Source organism: Aegilops tauschii, chromosome 2, assembly GCF_002575655.3.
Source record: "Aegilops tauschii subsp. strangulata cultivar AL8/78 chromosome 2, Aet v6.0, whole genome shotgun sequence".
Taxonomy (NCBI): domain Eukaryota; kingdom Viridiplantae; phylum Streptophyta; class Magnoliopsida; order Poales; family Poaceae; genus Aegilops; species Aegilops tauschii.
In genome coordinates this window covers 599,693,485-599,710,865 of record NC_053036.3, presented here as the reverse complement: position 1 = coordinate 599,710,865, position 17,381 = coordinate 599,693,485, and the positions used below count along the sequence as shown (strand labels likewise).

Here is a 17,381-nt window from a genome sequence, read left to right as displayed (position 1 = left end):
ACGAGTTCCCTGCTAGGTCTTTCTGGCTTTCGCGCGTAAGCAGCTATGATCGGGACGGAAACTCGCTGGAGAACTCGCACGTCGCACGGATACTCGACCTCGACGTGTGCGCGGGTACTTGTAGGCGCAAGTTTGGAATCCGGGTAGGCAACAACAAGCTAGTCCAGTTTACCGTCCGGACACGAGCACATCCTGTTTCTATCGACGAGGTAGAGGCAACCAAAGAGTCCCGCCCCATGTTAAAAAAAGAAGAAAAAAGAGTCCCGGACCACAAAGGGCCTAAGCACCACAGCGCAAAGAGTTTTTTACCGGAGCCGGGAGCTACAGGTGATCTTCCCACCAATGAGGTGCTGCCGCATCTAAAGTTATGGGACCATGTACATGTGTATATGAAAGTATTCATTGCAAAAAATCTCTTGTATTTCTGATTTTAGTCTAATCAATGTCAGAATCATGCGGTACCTTTTAACAGGAATGGTACGCATGCAGAATCTCTCCTCTCTCACACACAAATCCATCCATTTTATCTTTGTTTAAAATTTTAGATGGACAATATCTCTAACACTAATTTTCTATTAATGAAATTTTATATATATTCAAATTCCTGAACATGTGATCGGTAGAACAAGACCAATTTTGAATATATTTAAACTAGTTTAAGTTTTTCTATTTCAATCATATCAAAATTTAAATTTCACTTATTTCAAATTTACTTATTTGAAATAATTGGAATCAATATTGGAACTGGTGAAATTATTTTTTGAGATAGGTGAAATCAGTTTTCTGAAACTAGTTTGTTCAAACATGTCAAACTGATTATTTCAAAACATTTTGGTAATGAATGAAATACGTTTAATGAAATCACTGAAGTCAGTTCTTTTGAAATGAAAGAAATCAGTTTCATATGAATTAGTACTTTCTAAGTATATGAAACATATTTCATTGTGTTTTGTCAAGTTTGCATATTACAGTGCTGAAAAGAGCCAAAGTTGGTTATTTACCACATTGAAATATATTTCAGGGAAGTAATTTCATATTTTCAATACATATCTCACTGAAAATAACTAGTTACAAATACATCTTTTGTAAATGAGTGTAATTTGTTTTCTAAAACTATTGAAATTGTGAAATCTATCTTTTGGAATGAGTGAAATCAGTTTTTTGAAACGATTGAAACATAGTATTACAATTGCGTGAGTGTAATGTGTTTCTCTAAATTGAGTGAAATCTAATTATGTAAGTGAAATTAGTTTTCTGAAATAAATGGAACCAAAATTTTAAAATGAGTGAAATCCTTTTAAATACACATGCCGCATTTTTTCGGTGTGAAATACGTGAAACTAGTTATTTCAAACATGTGAAACTGATTATTTCAAAAGTTCTTTAAAATGAGCAAAATAGGTTTTATGAAGCGAGTGAAATTGTTTTTGGAAATAATTGTAATATGTTTTCTGAAATTAGTTTCTTGAAACGAGTGAAATATTTTTTTAAATCTATATATCTTTTATGAGTGAAATCAGTCCTCTATGGGTGAATCTAGTGTATTTTGTAAATGAGTGAAATATGTATTTTCAAATTAGTGAAATAATTTGTTTGGAGTGAGTAAAATTTGTTTAATGAGTGAAATAGTTTTTCAATTGAATTCCTTTTTGGAAAATAATTGAAATGAATGAAATTAGTCGTTTGAGATGAGTGAAATAGTCAAAATAAACTAAAATTGAAATATGATACATAAAATTCAAACTAGTTAAAATGTATCCAAGATTGGTCTTGTTTGAAAGGTCATATCGTCATGGATTCAAATATATAAAAATTTACAAAAATGAGAATATGGTTGACAAGTTATCAGTCATTTAAATTTTGGTCATGAAATTAAAACTCAAGTCTTTATGTGGGAGAGAGAAAATATTACATGCATGCGGCCATCCAGCCTCACACTCTTTTTCCTCTTAAAAGCGGCCAGGTGTGTCAGGCCGTATTACTCAGTATAGTGCTGTGAAATGCTTTGCATGTTTATACCCAGCTGGTCTCACCAATCTAGATGAAATTGATGGGCGGTCGATTCCTAACCGACACCTCCAGCAACCAGTAAATTTACTTATTCGCTGAGCACCAGCTCAATCCAATTCGGCCACGGGAAGAGGACGTCCTAATCCCCCGCATAGCGATGGAGGCCGAGAAAACGCTAAGGCACGCTAGCTGACGCGCGGCTTTCGGCCAGCCCAATGCGGGCGCGAAGGTGCTTTTTTCATTTAATTTTTAATTTTTGCTCTTTTAGTTTTTTACAAAATTTAAAAAATATTAGTTTTTCCAAATATGTTCAAGATAGTGAAAAACACTTTTTTCGCTTGTATAAAATATTTTTGAAATCTAAAAATTGTTCAAAATTTTAAATAATGGTCATGAGCTCAAGACAAATTCAAAAAATCTTTGTTAATAAAACAATGTTCCAGAATTGAGAAAATGCTCCCCAATTTCAAAAACATTCAAGAATCAAAAAATGGAATTGTGTATGGAATAAAAAACGTGTCTATGAATTCAGAACATTTTATCAAACTAAAATAATTGTTAATTTTCATAATTGTTCACGAAATAAAAAATGGAATTGGAAAAAATATTCATGAATTTCAAAAAAGATCATGGATTTGATTTTCTCTCTTTAAAATTTTCAAAAAATCACAAATTTTAAAATGAATGTGAATTTGAAAAATATTCAGGAATTGTTTTTTGGGAATTTAAATATTCCAAGCTTCAATAAAATTGCAGACTAAAAAGAATCATAAATTCAAAAAAGATTAGTGAATTTGAAAAAATACAAAATACAAAAAAGAGAAAATTAAAAGGGAAAAAGGAAAAGATAGAAAACCAAAAAACAAGTTTTTTGTAAAACCGAAAAAAAATGAAACATAATTAAAATCAAAGTCGATTCTGAGGAACCTTCCTGAAATCGGTGCAGAACAAGTGTTAAAATGGAGCGTCCCACCTACTTTGAGGGAGGGTTGTTTGGTAAACCTTTCCTTGTTACCAATCGCAGTAGGAGATAAACAGGATTCCCTACAGAAAGGCCTGATTCCAATAAAAGTGGTCAACACTAGGCCAAGATGCCGAGAACAAGCATGAGGCAAAATTATTTTAGTTCACAAAAAAGGATGGATACAGAGTACGAATGCAAAATAAAACTCCACGAGGCAGCAAAACATGCAAAATAAACTAGACACACACAACTCCCATAGTGAATCAAATTAGAACCACGAAAACACAAACCATGCATTCAAAGTACCGTTGTAGTCCACATGCATTTCGCAGAGCCTATAAACTCGAGGGTACTTGCGTATTTCATAGGGAAAATGAAAAGAAAAATATTAGAGTACATTGTTGACAATCGTCATGCGACGGTTCACCTCATCTTCGAAGAAGTTCAGGATCACAATGGCACCCATCTGGAGACCGATCTCGATGAAGAATTACTTCCAACCAGATTTGAGGTAGAGTGGTAGTCCGACCCAAAGTTGTACCCGACTTCCGTTTGGTTGGTTCCCTTAGCAGGATCTTAGTGTAAGCTAGTCGGACTTGCGAAAGGCTAGCAGGTCATATGTCATGTCTTTACGGAAGTTTTTGTAAGAAAAAAGTCAGCATGTAAGAACCGGGAAAATGCTGTGTCTTGAATCAAAAAGTTAGCATTTAATAAATAAATTTTATCTATTATGTGATGCATCAAACTTCAACACGTAAGTCATACTCTCCGCGCTCATTAGGATGGATGTCGCCTACGGGCTACGGCTCTGGATTCCGCCAAGGCTAGCATGAACAGGCTCTCCTACTATCCGCGGTTGTACCCGTCCAAGTAAAAAAATTGGAGAACGAAATTGGCCTTGGCTGCCTATAGGTCATGTTCATATTGCAACCTGGCTGGCGGTGGTGATATCATTGCCATCGGAAGCGTCGTGGACTTCCACGTCGGCAGGCTCGACGACAACCGCATCATGTTGCTCCCTCTCGAGAGCGACAACGACGAAGCGGATGGAGGAGGGAACTCGGCGTGTGGGTGCCAGTACCAAACTCAACGAACATGCATAAGGAGTGAAGTGTGCAACATCGTCGATGCTTGCCCCACCAGCGGGAGGACCACTCCCTACTGGCCAGTTGGCATGATGCGATTACATAGGGGGATCGATGACACAAACATAAGGGGAGAGGAAGAGGGCTAGCTGAGTTGGCGGCGACGCGGTCGGCGATGCATGCAAAATTTATTGGTCGGTGTATCATAGTACACACATCGCACGCGTTCATTTCTTATGAATCATGTGCACGTCATCGAACACGATCATCGGCAGGAATCCTGTACAACGACGCCCCTCACTGCACACGGTTGCTCTCTGTGAATCGTGTGCACAACATTGCATACGATACTTTGGCACAAATCATTTTTATGACACCGTCATTGCACACAGTTACTCTTTGTGAACCATGTGCACGACATCATACGGTTTTCCTTTTCAATTGTACGATGAGTTCTCCATAGGACATAGATATACGGTTTACTTTTTTTAACTATGTGTCATAGGGTCGATCGTCTAATACAATTTCTGGCTAGAATGTGTAATAAGGGGAGGAGCTTAATGGTAGGTATCTGCGCTTTGTACTATTGTGGGTAAAATACCATTGCTTCTCCGGCATTGGTAGCCACGCTAAAACAATGATAGAGCCATTAAACACAGAAAAATGTGCTCTCGCTGGTCCACCCGCCTCCGATGGCCTTTGAGTCATGCAGATGTAAGGGCTTTTGCTCCCTGTCAGGCGAGAGGGACTCCGCTCTTGCTTTTCTTATGTTCAACATCTTGGTTGAGGTTGTGTTTTTTCCCAAAAGGAGGGATACCCTTGGGTTGGTTGGGGATGTGTGACAACGACAATGTCCCTTGGTAGGATTAATGCCGCTCACATCCGACCCCCGCACTCTTCGTGCGTCTAGCATTCTCGTAGGGCGTGTGGAGGTGTGTCTTTGTCAAATCTCATGGGATTCAGTCGGTGCTGGTCTCCGGTGGATCTGTTTGGGTCCAATTTTCATTCGTATTCGTTCGTGTTTACAAGCTTGATCCTGTCGATTTATGAATGTCTTCATCAGCATAGTGGTTGCCCTGACTCGCTGGTCCTGTAGGGCCTTAGTGCGATGGTTTGGCCGGCTTCAAGGAGAGAGGGGCGATGACGGCTGCTAGCCTTGGGTTTACTCTAGTCTTTGTAGTCCTTGATGGGTGGATTGTAATTTTTAGTATCTCTGGTATGCTCAGTATCTTCATGATCAATTATGAATGGATCGAAAATTTCTAAAAAAACACCTAAAAGAAATGAGAAAAGGGATATTCCTTGAAGGCTGTGCCAGATATTTCTGTCCGGGCGGCGACTAAATACGAAGAAGTTTGTTCAACTACCAACTGGACCGCTCGTTCGCAATCAAGGGCGGTGTCTGGTCATAGCCTGGTAGACGAAGGAGTTAGTGTGACGGCTATCTATTCATCGTCCAACGCCCAGCCGCCCACAAGAATATTTCCTATCGTTGTGTTGGGACCGGGGGGGCGCCATGCTTATAGCCGCCGTCTACATCGCAGGGTACACACGCACTGTAACGACCACAAGAATCACCTTATCACCTTATCTATATAGATCGTGTGCTGTGCCGTCCCTCCCACAGAGCGCAGTACAAAAACATCAGCCATCGGCCGGAGAGCACGCGAGAAATCAGTTCGTCCGACGACATGGCGGCCGGAGCAGCTGGAGGAGGGAGTGACGAGCTCAAGCTGCTGGGGGTCTGGGTGAGCCCGTTCGTGCACCGGGTGCAGGTCGCGCTGCACCTCAAGGGGCTCACCGGCTACGAGTACGCCGAGGAGGACCTCACCAACAAGAGCGACCTCCTCCTCGCCTCCAACCCCGTCCACACCAAGGTCCCCGTGCTCCTCCACGCCGGCAAGCCCGTCTGCGAGTCCATGCTCATCGTGCAGTACCTCGACGAGGCCTTCCCCGGCTCCGGCCCCGCCCTCCTCCCCGCCGACCCCCACGACCGCGCCGTCGCTCGCTTCTGGGCCGCCTACGCCGACGACCAGGTAAGAATGCAGAACTGCAGATGAACACCGACACCTTTCAGCTACTTAAGCGTAGATCCTTGCGTGCGTGCGTTTGGGCGTGCAGTTCTTTGCCTCGTGGATCAAGGCGTTCGTGGGGACGACGGACGAGGAGAGGGCGGCGGCGACGGAAGCCGCGGTGGCAGCGCTGCAGAAGATGGAGGGCGCGTTCGGCGAGTGCTCCAAGGGCAAGGCCTTCTTCGGCGGCGACGGCCCGGGGTACGTGGACATCGCGCTCGGCGGGTTCGTCGCGTGGATACGCGCGTTCCACGCGGTGGCCAGCGTGAACCTCCTGGACGCCGCCCGGACCCCGTTGCTGGCGGCCTGGGCGGAGCGCTTTGCCGCTCTCGACGCCGCCAAGGAGGTCATCCCGGACGTCGACCGCATCGCCGAGTTCGCCAAGCACGATCTGCTGCCGCTGCTCCAGAAACTGCATCCGAAAAACTGACCAGTGATACACAGTAGTGGTCGAGCGAGCCAGCCATTTAAGGCGGATTATACTGCTAGCAGCACGCCTCGAATTGGTGGCGGTGCTGCTGCTCGAAAGAAGGATGCACAGTGGTTCAGAAAAAAATGCGGTACTCAGCACTTCTGCATGTATCTTCTTCATGTGTGACATTACAAAGATAATAAAAGTGCCTTTTTCAAATACTTATTCGGGGCATGCATGTATGATAAGCAGAACCAGCGGAGTGAGTGACCCGAGCATTTGTTGGTTGTCACGTATAAATTTGACATCAAACCAATTACACTCTAAATAGTGCATTCTTTTGGCAAATCCTTGCACGCACGTTTACTCTTTAATTTTTCTCAATTTAACACTTATTGTCATTCTTATTTCCAGTAAAACTGAACTTCGTTAGTGACGAAAAAAACCATGATTATTTATTAGGCTCATCTTCATTCTAGTCACGATTCTTGACTTGTCAAACACACTCTAGTTGATACATCTAACAAATGCTTTCTATTTTGCATTGCTAGAAACTCTCAAAGTATGTCGATACATTTGAGGCGTGTTGCATACACTTCTTTATAATTACACTAGAGGCTGGGGCGCCACCTGGTGGCGCCTCCTGAGGCGGGCTTGTGCGCACTTATCTTGTCTCAGTACATTCCTCTGCCATGTTTAATTCTTAGTCTCGCTCATGTACATCAATATGGACGTATGCTATAACATTAGGATTTCTTGATCTCTTGGATGTAGAGATATAAAATATTTATTACAACCATTCCTTGATGGATAACTGTGAATAAGCTTACAATAGAATCAATTTCAACGTGTACGTATGCTTGGTTGCTCCACCATCTACTAAATAGAGATGGAAAAGGGAGAGAGAGCTACCATTAGATGGAACCTGTATAAGATAGAGAGGGAGGGAGGAAGATGAGTGGGAGCAACGAAGCTGAGTATACCCACCTGCTGCACGTGGTAGACTGAAAGGAGGGGGGAGCGGGTTGAAGACCTAGGAGCTAGGAGCGAGCCAGCTGTTGGTTCCTGGATCGAGCTGCTACTGCTTCCTTCCGTCGTCCTCATCCATCTCTACGTCTCCTCACTCCACACCACCTTGGCAGTGACCTTTTTAGAGAGACTTACAGGAATTGAGATGGAATCCAGTTAACCTAATATGCTCGGCAAAACAAACTATCAGTGACATTTTTAGAAAAGAGATGTACATCAAAGTAAGCAGACCTTCCAGCAAAAACATCATACAGGAGACATATGATGATCATAGGATTGGGAGTTTTATGCGAGAACGAAACCTTGCAATCTATATCAAAAAGATATCTTAACTGGAAAATTAAGCAACAAGAAGATCACACTTGAGTTGTTATAATTACTTAGGAATTTAGATTCTTACTTTTCTTTTAGAGGCCCGATATCCTTAATCACTTCGAGCAAATTTTACTTAAACAAAATATCTAAGAGTAGGATCTGGTCAGAAGTTCAGTTCCGAGAAACTCCGGAAGAAAAGCAAAGGTCTGAAGCTTTTAGCATTCTAATAAAGGCTTCGATAACGACAATTCAACCGCTTAGTACAGTACATCTTCCATCACCCGGTTTATATGTGCAATCTGAAATAACCAAGAGATTGAAATAGTACCTGTAATACGTGGTCTGCAACATATAGATGCCAAAATCAAGCAGCATGATCCAAAATATATCATTGGCGAGTGGCATAGGCAAGTGGCCACCCCTTCCCGACTCTTATTGTGTGCGCCTCCTCTGTGTGCGTGATTGTGCGTACTAATCTTGCTGGCGCATTCGTTAACGTATATGTGCAGTCTTGCTTTGCGTTGTGGGTGGGACATGGATATGCACAAAATTAATATCTAGTGTATTTATAATCAATTTAATGTTCCAGGAACACCATTTCGAAATGATAATATAGATAACTATATCGTTCATAAGAACCGAAGGTAAATCAAAAGAACCATTCCAAGGTTTTTTTTTCTGTAATTTGATCTTCCTAGGTATATCTAAGATCATCATGGAGAATCATGTCGTAAAAACTAAGAGAACGATGATGGGATCTGGGACACTCCTCAAACTTCATGTTGTAGTCCTATGATCGCATCCAAGTCTTTTGCTTTTTTTTTAAACTACACCGGAAATTAGTTTATAGAAAAGTGAATCTGCCAAGAAGATTAAATTTTATTTTTAGTTAGGAGGATCAAACTGACGTGCATAGTTGCAGTACCTCTACAGAAATATAATTCTTGCATCATGTGCATAGTTGCAGCTACCTTGAACAACAATAATAATTCTTCCTGTCATCAACATCTCACCAGAATATGATCAGTGTAATGTCAACAGAAGTCAAAACTCTCTTGCATTTGTGAACTGAGAAGTTCTTTTATCACCTTGGCCCTGCATATCACCTTGGTTGCTGCATACTGAAATCATGACAAAAAGTACATGCTATAATAAGTAGAGCAAGAAGGAAAGCTTCAAATAATAGAATCAGTAGAAATGACCACTAGTAGAAAAAGGGTCATCTGTCCCGGTTGGCAAGGGCCTTTTGTCCCGGTTTTTGAACCAGGACTAAAGGGTCGTTACTAATGCCATAGCCCTTTAGTCCCGGTTCTTACACGAACCGGTACAGATGGGCCTCCACGTGGCCGGTGCGGCGAGCCCAGGCAGGAGGGCCTTTGGTCCCGGTTGGTGGCACTAACCGGGACCAATAGGCATCCACGCGTCAGCATTTCAGGGGCTGGGGTTTTTGTTTTTTTTAAAGGGGGTTGGGGTTTTGAGGGGTTAATTTAGGTGTTTCATATATTGTGTTAGCTAGCTAATTAATAGAGAGAAGTGTCCTCTCTTATCTCCGTGCTTGGTCGACGCTACGTACTATATACGTATAGAGAGGACTAGACAGGCTAGCTAGTAAGCAAATGAAGGAAACAGAAGATCGTCATAAACATATGCATACAGAGAGAAGTGATATCGACCACCTCTCCTTCTCCGAGAGATTGGTCGAACAACAAGTTCTCGTATATCTATCCGACACTACCGGCTACATATATACAATAATTATCTCTTACAATATAATCTCCTAATTATATATGAACACAAGGTCCACATAGTATTCTCCGTTTTCAGCGATCACGTGGTCAAGGAAGAATGCCGCCAATTCCTCTTGAATTGCTCGCATACGATCTGGTGCTAGGAGTTCATCCCGCATCCGAAAGATCTAATTTGAAGAAGGGGGTCAATACATATATATATATATATATATATGAATAAATGAAACTCAACACAAATGATGGTAATAAAATAAAATTGTGAATATTATTGCTTACGCACTTCATATTGTTCGTCAGAGTAGCCCCGCTCACAGGTCGTGTGGCGGATGGACTCGCAAACGTAGTATCCACAGAAATCATTCCCTTGTTCCTGCCACAACCACTTTACAAGAAATAGAGGTCAATCAAACTGATAAGCAAGCATGCTAAATGGTATTGATGAAACTAGCGCTTGAATCACTAGGAGATGCAGAACATGCTACTATAGTACTTACTTTCGGGTGTCTAAATTGTAGCTTCTTCTGCAGTCCCGGAGCTTTTTTGGTGAATTTTCTCCAAACCCTGCCAGACAAAGAAAACAATTACTTGATATCAGGAAATAAACAAAGTTGCTGATATGGTGGATAATCATCGATTTAACTTACTTCTCGAACATTTGAGTCATGTCTGCATAGTCCTGGGGATCTTTTCGTCTCGAGTCTAAGACGGTTACTACTCCCTGCTCAAGCTTAAAATCTAGGAGAATATAGTGGAAGCTGCGCATGCATGCATAAGTCATCAATTACATTACTATAACCTGGACTAATAAGGGAAACCGAATATGCACAAGACAGTAACACTCACTTGAAGTTGTAAGGAAATAGTATTATATCTTTGTTTTCATTTATTACCAACGATCGTAGCAAGTTGGCCTCGGTATTTTCGGCATGATATTTAACCTCAGTTGCATCTATGAGATTTGTGTTAATGAATCCAATATCACCGATTTGTCTTTTCTTCAATTTGGCGATCTTCAATCTGCATAATATAGTGAGGATAATTATAAATACATGCAATGAAAGAGCTGACCTATATAGAGAGACTTAATGACAGAAGTAGTACTACTTACAGACAGTAGCAAGTGACCGTTGATTTATCGAGGGCCTTTTGATTGAAAAACTGGAAGAACTCCTCAAATGGAACATTCAACAGTTCAATTCCAACGAGGTCATGCTCCTCTTTAACTCTCAGCATCAAAGTATTCCTCCCCCCAGACTCTCTACAGGTTTTCATGTACCAATCATGTAATCTTCGCATCATCGTTGTTAGAGATCTTTCATCTTTGACGAGAGGCTTCCCGTAATGGTATTTGTGTTCGTCCACCTCCAAGAAATCATAATGTACATCGTCTGGCAGGTAATCTCCAAGATTGATATAATCGGGCACCATCCTCGGATCATTAGCGATGATGTCGCTAGACACCTTGAGCGGGGGGCACGATTGGTTCACTTGTTCGCCGAGCTGGGCAATTTTTTTCCCAGCTCGTCGTTCTTTTAACCTTTGATCACTGACAGTACTTCCCGACCGCTCCGCTTCGACAAATGTCTTTGCAATAATGCGCTCATAGTTGCCTTTCGGCGGAGACTTTGGTTGTTTTGTCAGGGCAGCCAGAGTGCGCTTCGCTTTCACCGGATCTACCTTCTCCTCCGGAGGTGGATGTTTCTTTGCTTTCACCCCTTCAAAGAAGTTCGTCACTTCGGCTCGCACGATCTTCGTGGTTTCCTCCTCGGTCCTCTCGTATGGTAACTTATCTGGAGTCTTCAGAGAAGGACTGAATCTGTATTGCCTCCCGCCTCTGGTTGTACTGCTAGACGTCGGCAGAGCAGACGGAGCGGCTGCGGCTGTCTTCTTTCCTTGCTTACGAGGCGGATGAGAAGGACTACGACGCGCCGGAGCAGCCGGAGCGGCGGCGGGTCTCTTCCGCCCTTGCTGACGAGGCAGAGAAGGAGAAGGCTGGCTGCTCGGGCGCGCCGGCGCAGGTGGAGAAGGAGGCGGAGTGCCGCCACGCGCCGGAGAAGGAGGCTGAGTTCCCTGATCACTCGCCGGAGGAGGAGGCGGAGTGCCGCCACGCGCCGGAGAAAGAGGCTGAGTGCCCTGATCACTCGCCGGAGGAGGGGGCGGAGGAGGAGGCGGAGTGCCCTTACTCACCGGAGGCGTCCAATTCGGAAGGTTGATGAGCTCCTTCCGCCATATGCATGGAGTCTTCAGAGCAGAACCCAGCCGAGTCTCCCCTTCACCGGTAGGGTGGTCAAGCTGGAGGTCCTCAAATCCCTCCGTTATTTCGTCCACCGTCACCCTAGCATATCCTTCTGGAATCGGACGACAGTGAAAAGTTGCGCCGGGTTCAGGAGGTCGAACAGAGCCGACAGCCGCCTTGACTTTGAAGTTCTGCCATTGCGTCATAAGGTGGCAATGTTGAGACTCCGTGATAGCATCCACGGGGTAGCTAGCAGGAGCCGTCAAGACATGCTCCGGCTGAAGCAGCTCGGTGGAAGCCACGCTGCTTCTCCGCTGAGATGGCGGGGTAGCTTCGGGGGTAGTTTCGGTAGGTCGATTGCTGCGAGCTACGTCTCGTTCCTCTAGCGCTTGAACCATTTCGTGCAGCTTCTGAATTTGGGTCTGCTCCACTTTTTTCCTCCTCTCTTGGCATTTGTAACCGCCTGCGTCCAGAAAACCAGCCTTCCACGGAACGGAGCCTGGCATGCCTCGTGTCCGTCCAGGGTGCTCAGGATTCCCGAGGGCCATTGTGAGCTCGTCGTTCTCTCTGTCTGGAATGAACGTCCCTTGCTGCGCTGCATCGATATAGTGCTGAAGCCTCTTGACTGGTATTCTCAAAAGCTCGTCCGTCCAAATGCACTTCCCTGATACAGGGTCCAAGGTTCCGCCAGCCCCGAAGAACCAAGTCCGGCAACGGTCTGGCCAGTTCATTGTATCTGGTTCGATCCCTTTATCAAACAGATCATTCTCAGCCTTGGCCCACTTAGGCCGGGCTTTGAGGTAGCCACCTGACCCCGTGCGATGGTGAAGCTTCTTCTTCACAACATTTTTCTTGTTTGTCGCTGACAACTTCTTACTCTTTTCCGATGTCTTGTGGGCCACAAATGCGGGCCAGTGATCTCTGATCTTCTCATATTTGCCGATGAATTCTGGTGTCTCTTCTTTGTCGACAAATGTTTTTAGCTCATTCTTCCACCTCCTGAATAGGTCTGCCATCTTCTTAAGAGCATGAGACTTAATTAATTGCTCTTTAACTGGCTTCTCCGGATCCTCCTCTGGCGGTAGGGTGAAATTTGCCTTCTGCTCAGTCCAAAGATCATCTTTCTGCATATCATTGACATAAGACACCTCAGGGTCTTCCTTCTTAGGCTTATACCATTGGTGGATGCTGATCGGGATCTTGTCCCTAACAAGAACCCCGCACTGAGCAGCAAATGCTTCCTTTGTCCGGATGGGTTCAATCGGTTGGCCATCGCGCACGATTGCTGTGATCTCAAACCTCTTTCATCTGAGCGCAAATTTCTCTTCGGGCCTCCTCTCTTTACCGAAGTTGTGCTCGATCCGGAGGGCTAGAAAAAAGAAGAAAGACGAGAGTTAATTAATATGTGTACATACCAAAACAATGAATGCATCAATTAGCTAGTCAGCACAGGCTTAACTAATATATTTACCTGGTCGGACTCTGTTCGGTCACCGGAGCCGTCACCACGGGCTCCTTCTTGCACCAGCATTGGGTCACCGGAGCCATCATAATCATGTCTTTCCTCCTCCACTCTTCGATCACCGTAGCCTGCTTCTTCACCCTGTTCTTCCAGACCATCATTGTCGTTAAGATACGACAAGACATCACCTCCGGCTAAGATTATGTCCCCCAACACCTCTTCTGCTTCCTCGTCTCATCCGTGCACCATTGTTTCTGCAAATATTACAACATGGCAATTATTACACAAACATGACAGCAGGTGGATATATTAGTGCAAACGTAGACCTAGCTTATTCCGGGTTTGGGGTGGCCTCGGCAACGCTTCAAGGGCAGGGGCGCGGCGGGAGGGAGTAGGAGACCAACATCGTTTTTTTTCTAGGGTTTGGGTGTCCTCGAGAGTTTTGGTCGAGCGAGAGGGCCAGGGGGTGCTCCCGTGGTATAAGTTATCATGGTCGAAGTTATCCGGGAGGGGGTTATATCGACAACGACGACATACATACATGGGAAAATAATGTTATCGGGGAGGGGGTAGGTCGAACTCCCCACCCCCCCTCGTGTTGAAGTTATCGGGACACGGGGTATATCGACAACGACATATCCGATAAAAAATAAGAAGACGAAGAAGAAATAAAAAGAGGAGAAGAAGATATTAATAGAGGAGAAGATTGAAGAAGAAAAAAGAAGAAGAAAAAAGAGGAGAAGAAGAGAAAATAGAATTCTTCTCCTCTATTCCTTTCTTCTTCTCCTCTTCTTTTTCTTCTTTTTTCTTCTTCTTATTTATTTCCCATCTTCTTCCTCTTCTCTTTCCTATTTTTTCTCATCTTCTTCCTCTCCTATTTTTTTCTTATTTTCCTTTTTCCTCTCATTCTTTTTCTTCTTCTTCCTTTCCTAGCTAGATATATAAAACTTTTCTAAAAATGTAACTTTTGCATATATAAAACTTTTTCTTCTTCCTTCTTCTTCCTTCTATTCCTTCTTCCTAAATATATAAAAAAATTCTAAAAATGAAACTAACCTAAAATGTACTAAATCAGAGAACATATATAGACAAAACTTTTCTAAAAATCTAACTTTTGCATATATGTATTTTTAAAACATCATTACAATTGAAAAAATACATACATACATAATAAAACATGTAAAAAAATACATACATACATATATGAACATACATCAAAAAATACATATATCTAAAAAATACATACATACATATATGAAAATCTAAAAACATGTAAAAAAATAGCACGGCGGCAGGGCCGGCAGAGGCGCGGTGCTCACAAAGGGAGGAGCGCGCGGCGGGCGGCGTCGGGGCAAACAGGGGCGCGGGGAGTGGCGCGGAGACAGCGTCAGGGCAGGAGCGGCGCGCGTCTGTGACGCCCCCGATTCAATCGTACACTAATCATGCACGCAAATGTGTACGATCAAGATCAAGGACTCACGGGAAGATATCACAACACAACTCTACAACATAAATAAGTCATACAAGCATCATAATACAAGCCAGGGGCCTCGATGGCTCGAATACAAGTGCTCGATCATAGACGAGTCAGCGGAAGCAACAATATCTGAGTACAGACATAAGTTAAACAAGTTTGCCTTAAGAAGGCTAGCACAAACTGGGATACAGATCGAAAGAGGCGCATGCCTCCTGCCTGGGATCCTCCTAACTACTCCTGGTCGTCGTCAGCAGGCTGCACGTAGTAGTAGGCACCTCCGGTGTAGTAGGAGTCATCGTCGACGGTGGCGTCTGGCTCCTGGGCTCCGGCATCTGGTTGCGACAACCAGGTAGAAGGGAAAGGGGGAAAAGAGGGAGAAAGCAACCGTGAGTACTCATCCAAAGTACTCGCAAGCAAGGAGCTACACTACATATGCATGGGTATATGTGTAAAGGGCCATAACGGTGGACTGAACTGCAGAATGCGAGAATAAGAGGGGGATAGCTAATACTGTCGAAGCCTACGCTTCTGGCCACCTCCATCTTGCAGCATGAAGAAGAGAGTAGATGGTAAGTTCACCAAGTAGCATCGTATAGCATAATCCTACCCGGCGATCCCCTCCTCGTCGCCCTGTTAGAGAGTGATCACTTGGTTATATCTGGCACTTGGAAGGGTGTATTTTATTAAGTATCTGGTTCTAGTTGTCATAAGGTCAAGGTACAACTCCGGGTCGTCCTTTTACCGAGGGACACGGCTATTCGAATAGATAAACTTCCCTGCAGGGGTGCACCACATAACCCAACACGCTCGATCCCATTTGGCCGGGCACACATTCCTGGGTCATGCCCGGCCTCGGAAGATCAACACATCGCAGCCCCACCTATGCTCAACAAAGAGGTCAGCACGCCGGTCTAAATCCTATGCGCGCAGGGGTCTGGGCCCATCGCCCATCGCCCATTGCACACTTGCACGTTGCGTACGCGGCCGGAAGCAGACCTAGCCCCCCTTAATACAAGCGCAAGCTTACGGTCCAATGCGGCGTGCGCCACTCAGTCGCTGACGTCAAAAAGAGCTTCGGCTGATACCACGATGCCGAGTGCCCATAACTGTTCCCGCGTAGTTGGTTAGTGCGTATAGACCAAATGGCCAGACTCAGATCAAATACCAAGAACTCGTTAAGCGTGTTATTTTTAAGTATCCACTGACGCCGACCAGGGCCAGGCCCACCTCTCTCCTAGGTGGTGTCAACCTGCCTGTCGCTCCACCACAAAGTAACAGTCGGGGGCCGTCAGGAACCCAGGCCCACCTCTACCGGGATGGAGCCACCTGTCCTTTCAGCCCCCTCATCAGAATCATTTGCGGGTACTGAACGAGCTGACCCGACTTTAGTCACCACATGTGTCATGTATATAAAGTATATAGTATATACCCGTGATCACCTCCCGAAGTGATCACGGCCCAGTAGTATAGGACCACTGATGGAACACTAGCATCCTATACTAAACAGTAGGATAGTAGGTAAGGGTAACAACTGTAGTAATAATGACAGGCTATGTAGCAGAAAAGGATTAACCGAAAGCAGTAAAATGCTACACTACTCTAATGCAACCAGTATAGAGAAGAATAGGCGATATCTGGTGATCAAGGGGGGGGGCTTGCCTGGTTGCTTTGGCAAGAAGGGTTCGTCGTCGATGTAGTCGATCACAGGGGTACCGGCAGCGGTCTCGGGGTCTACCGGAAAGAAGTAACGGATGGGAACACAATAAATAACAGAGCAATCAAAGCATCACAAAGCATAACATGTCAATACGGGGTGCTAGGTGTGCCCTAACGCAGTGCGAGGTGATACCGGCGAAGGGGGGAAATATCCGGGAAAGTATTCCCGGTGTTTTGCGTTTTCGGACAGATGAACTGGAGGGGGAAAGTTGCGTGTTTGCTATGCTAGGGATGTGTGGCGGACGAACAAGCTGTGTATCCGAATTCGTCTCGTTGTTCTGAGCAACTTTCATGTACAAAGTATTTTCAGCCGAGTTACGGATTATTTTATATTAATTTTCAAAGATTTAAACAATTTCTAGAATTTCTGGTTTTATATTAATTCAAATTAAAAACAGAATATACTATTGTCACCTAGTGCTACCCTAGCATGTGAGTATGACAATGGGGCCAGTGGGGTTGGGTTGACCCGGTCAAAGGTTGACTGGTCAACATATGAATAGTGTAAGTGGGTCCCCTGTGTCATTGTCTTTTGTTTAATAAAATGGTAATTAACCAGGGTGGTCCCACATGTCATTTACACTATACCTAACCACTACTTAGCCTAACTACTAATTAGCTAACCTACCTAACCAGGATCGGCCTCATCCACACACGTACGCACACACACAACGCGCTCACACACACTCGACTACGCACACATCACGCACACACTGGCGCACACGGCCATGGCCGTGGCCAGCAGCAGCAGGAAGCGGCGCACTGCTAGCAACGGCGGGCAGCGGCGGCACCTAGTGGCAGCAGCAGTACGAGAGCAGCAGGGGCACCTAGCGGCAGCAGCAGTACGAAGAGCAG

The 17,381-nt window shown here is 44.5% G+C and overlaps 1 protein-coding gene across 1 annotated transcript; it reads left to right on the top strand.

Moving 5' to 3' along the window:
• Window positions 1–5,495: 5,495 nt before the first annotated feature.
• On the top strand, window positions 5,496–6,764 carry LOC109754637 (probable glutathione S-transferase GSTU6). Its single transcript, XM_020334421.4, has 2 exons — window positions 5,496–6,095; window positions 6,181–6,764. Exons 1-2 carry the CDS (start codon window positions 5,751–5,753, stop codon window positions 6,559–6,561), a joined length of 726 nt encoding a protein of 241 aa, XP_020190010.1. The 5' UTR covers window positions 5,496–5,750; the 3' UTR covers window positions 6,562–6,764.
• The last annotated feature ends 10,617 nt before the right edge of the window (window positions 6,765–17,381 follow it).

What these genes read in the sequence shown, in the direction of transcription:
- LOC109754637 (XM_020334421.4), top strand. Translation starts at nt 5,751, where the DNA reads ATGGCGGCCGGAGCAGCTGGAGGAGGGAGTGACGAGCTCAAGCTGCTG. An exon ending in CCGCCTACGCCGACGACCAG is followed by an intron (nt 6,096 to 6,180) that starts GTAAGAATGCAG and finishes TTGGGCGTGCAG; the next exon opens with TTCTTTGCCTCGTGGATCAA.